Here is a 1,764-nt window from a genome sequence, read left to right as displayed (position 1 = left end):
CTTGTGGTGTTTGTGGCGACTGTGGTGCTTGTGGTGACTGTGGTGACTGTGGTGAATGTGGTGAATGTGGTGACTGTGGTGACTGTGGTGACTGTGGTGACTTCGGTAGCTGCAATAGTTGTTGCGCCGGGTATGGAGTTTCCCAGACAACTTGTGTTTGTTGAACTTGCCCAGCTGATGTCGATTGCGCCAGCCGGCTAGCACCATGTCCATCCAGAGAAGTCGCATTCGCATGATAGCTATCGAAGAAAGACTCCGTTGATGCATTCCGCGGGTCGCTATTGGGGAAGAGCCGCTCGTCGTCTTTATGATTTTTCGCTGAACCCTTATTATCAGCCCCTGCCCATGATCCTGGCTCTGGGGGGTTATACTCGCGCCGCGGGCCGTCCACTGGCCCAAGAGCATCTGCCATGGCGTCTTCATAACTTGGAGGAGCATCGTCGTACTCGTCCTGCACAGGGGGAACTGTCGGGGCAACTTCGGGCCGAGGAGGCTTGGGAGGCGGATCATCAGATGCCTTGCTAGCCTTACTAGGTGTCCGCCGGATGGCATCTAAGAGAGCTTGGGGAGGGGCTATTCCAGAGTAGACTTGAACGGCCATCCGGAGTGGAAGGACGATGAGCTCGGGCTAGAATAAGGAATATTCATTTAAGGTTATCAGGTGCTCAAATATGAAATTTCAAGTGAACCACCGATCGAGCAGCATGAAGATCTCGAGGGGCATTAGAATGCATATCTGGAAACTGTGACTAACGCACCTTCATCACACCGGAAGATCCATGTGTTAACCCGACTCGTATATCCAAATCGTACGTCCGTGATATATTGCAGGTATCGAAGGACGGTGCCACAGAGGTGGGTAATGGGATACGATCCCACATGCTGGAATCTATTTTCCACTCTTTCCCAGCGGGGGCACTCCCATCCCCAAGTGGCATGTTCATATTACTGTGACTAACAATAACCCAGCTCCCGCTTTCAGATCGAGCAAGATCGTGGGCCCGGATGTGCGTATATGCGATTAATTCGACCTGCAGCATCTGCAAGAAGATCGTGTCTGGGCTCTCGTTGAGTTTTTTTACTAGTATTCGTAAGGGAAGTGGTTCGTTGCAAGTGATGATTGGAGGACTAGGTAATCTGGCATCGACTGAAAATCTGGGGGGTTCATCCTCGAGATCGATCAAAGCCGGTGGACTAGATTTTCCGAAAAGGCCCTTCTTTCTCTGTATGTTGCCTGCTTTTGAAAATTGTTGCTGACGTCTAGCGTACGACTCCGCACCGGATTCTGTTGCCTTGGGAGGTTCGATTGGCAGAAATTTAAAGTCCGCGAACTATATCGAGTCTCTATCAGCCTCGTAACCTAGTTGGCATCGCAGCGAACGCCTGAGGACGCGAACTATATATCCCAGATAATACATACCCCTCTATAGTTCTCCTTGTAAAATTGTGGCCGCCCAACCGTCGCCTTCACATAATATCTAATCTCTGCCTCGCCTGGAAATCCCGTCAGTGACGGTGGAAGCGCCTTTCGGACGTGTCTATTCGTATCGCGTGCAACCTCTAGTCTTATCGCGCCCATGTTGAGATTTGTGCTCATATGCTGACTGCAGTCATTGTTGAAGGGAAACTAAACAGCACTCAATAAAAAAGGAAATTAGTCGTTTCGTCCAAATTCCTAGTCGCCCAATACAAAATATATAAAGACGAATCTCTTTCAACCCACTTTGAACCGAAAGGGATTTTCATGACGGCCGGGCGGAAGGG

General features: G+C 50.1%; 1 protein-coding gene across 1 annotated transcript; it reads right to left on the bottom strand.

The window, feature by feature from the left end:
- Window positions 1-101: 101 nt before the first annotated feature.
- On the bottom strand, window positions 102-881 carry HCAG_09257 (predicted protein; the record flags this gene model as incomplete). Its single annotated transcript, XM_001535763.1, has 2 exons — window positions 102-628; window positions 759-881. Coding segments are annotated over 2 exons (650 nt in total), but the record flags the coding sequence as incomplete, so codon positions are not given.
- Window positions 882-1,764: the final 883 nt, after the last annotated feature.

The sequence above is a fragment of the Histoplasma capsulatum genome, genomic scaffold (assembly GCF_000149585.1).
Source record: "Histoplasma capsulatum NAm1 scaffold_130 genomic scaffold, whole genome shotgun sequence".
In the NCBI taxonomy this organism is placed as follows: domain Eukaryota; kingdom Fungi; phylum Ascomycota; class Eurotiomycetes; order Onygenales; family Ajellomycetaceae; genus Histoplasma; species Histoplasma mississippiense.
Note: the sequence above shows the minus strand (reverse complement) of the source record. Positions and strands in the feature narration are given on the sequence as shown.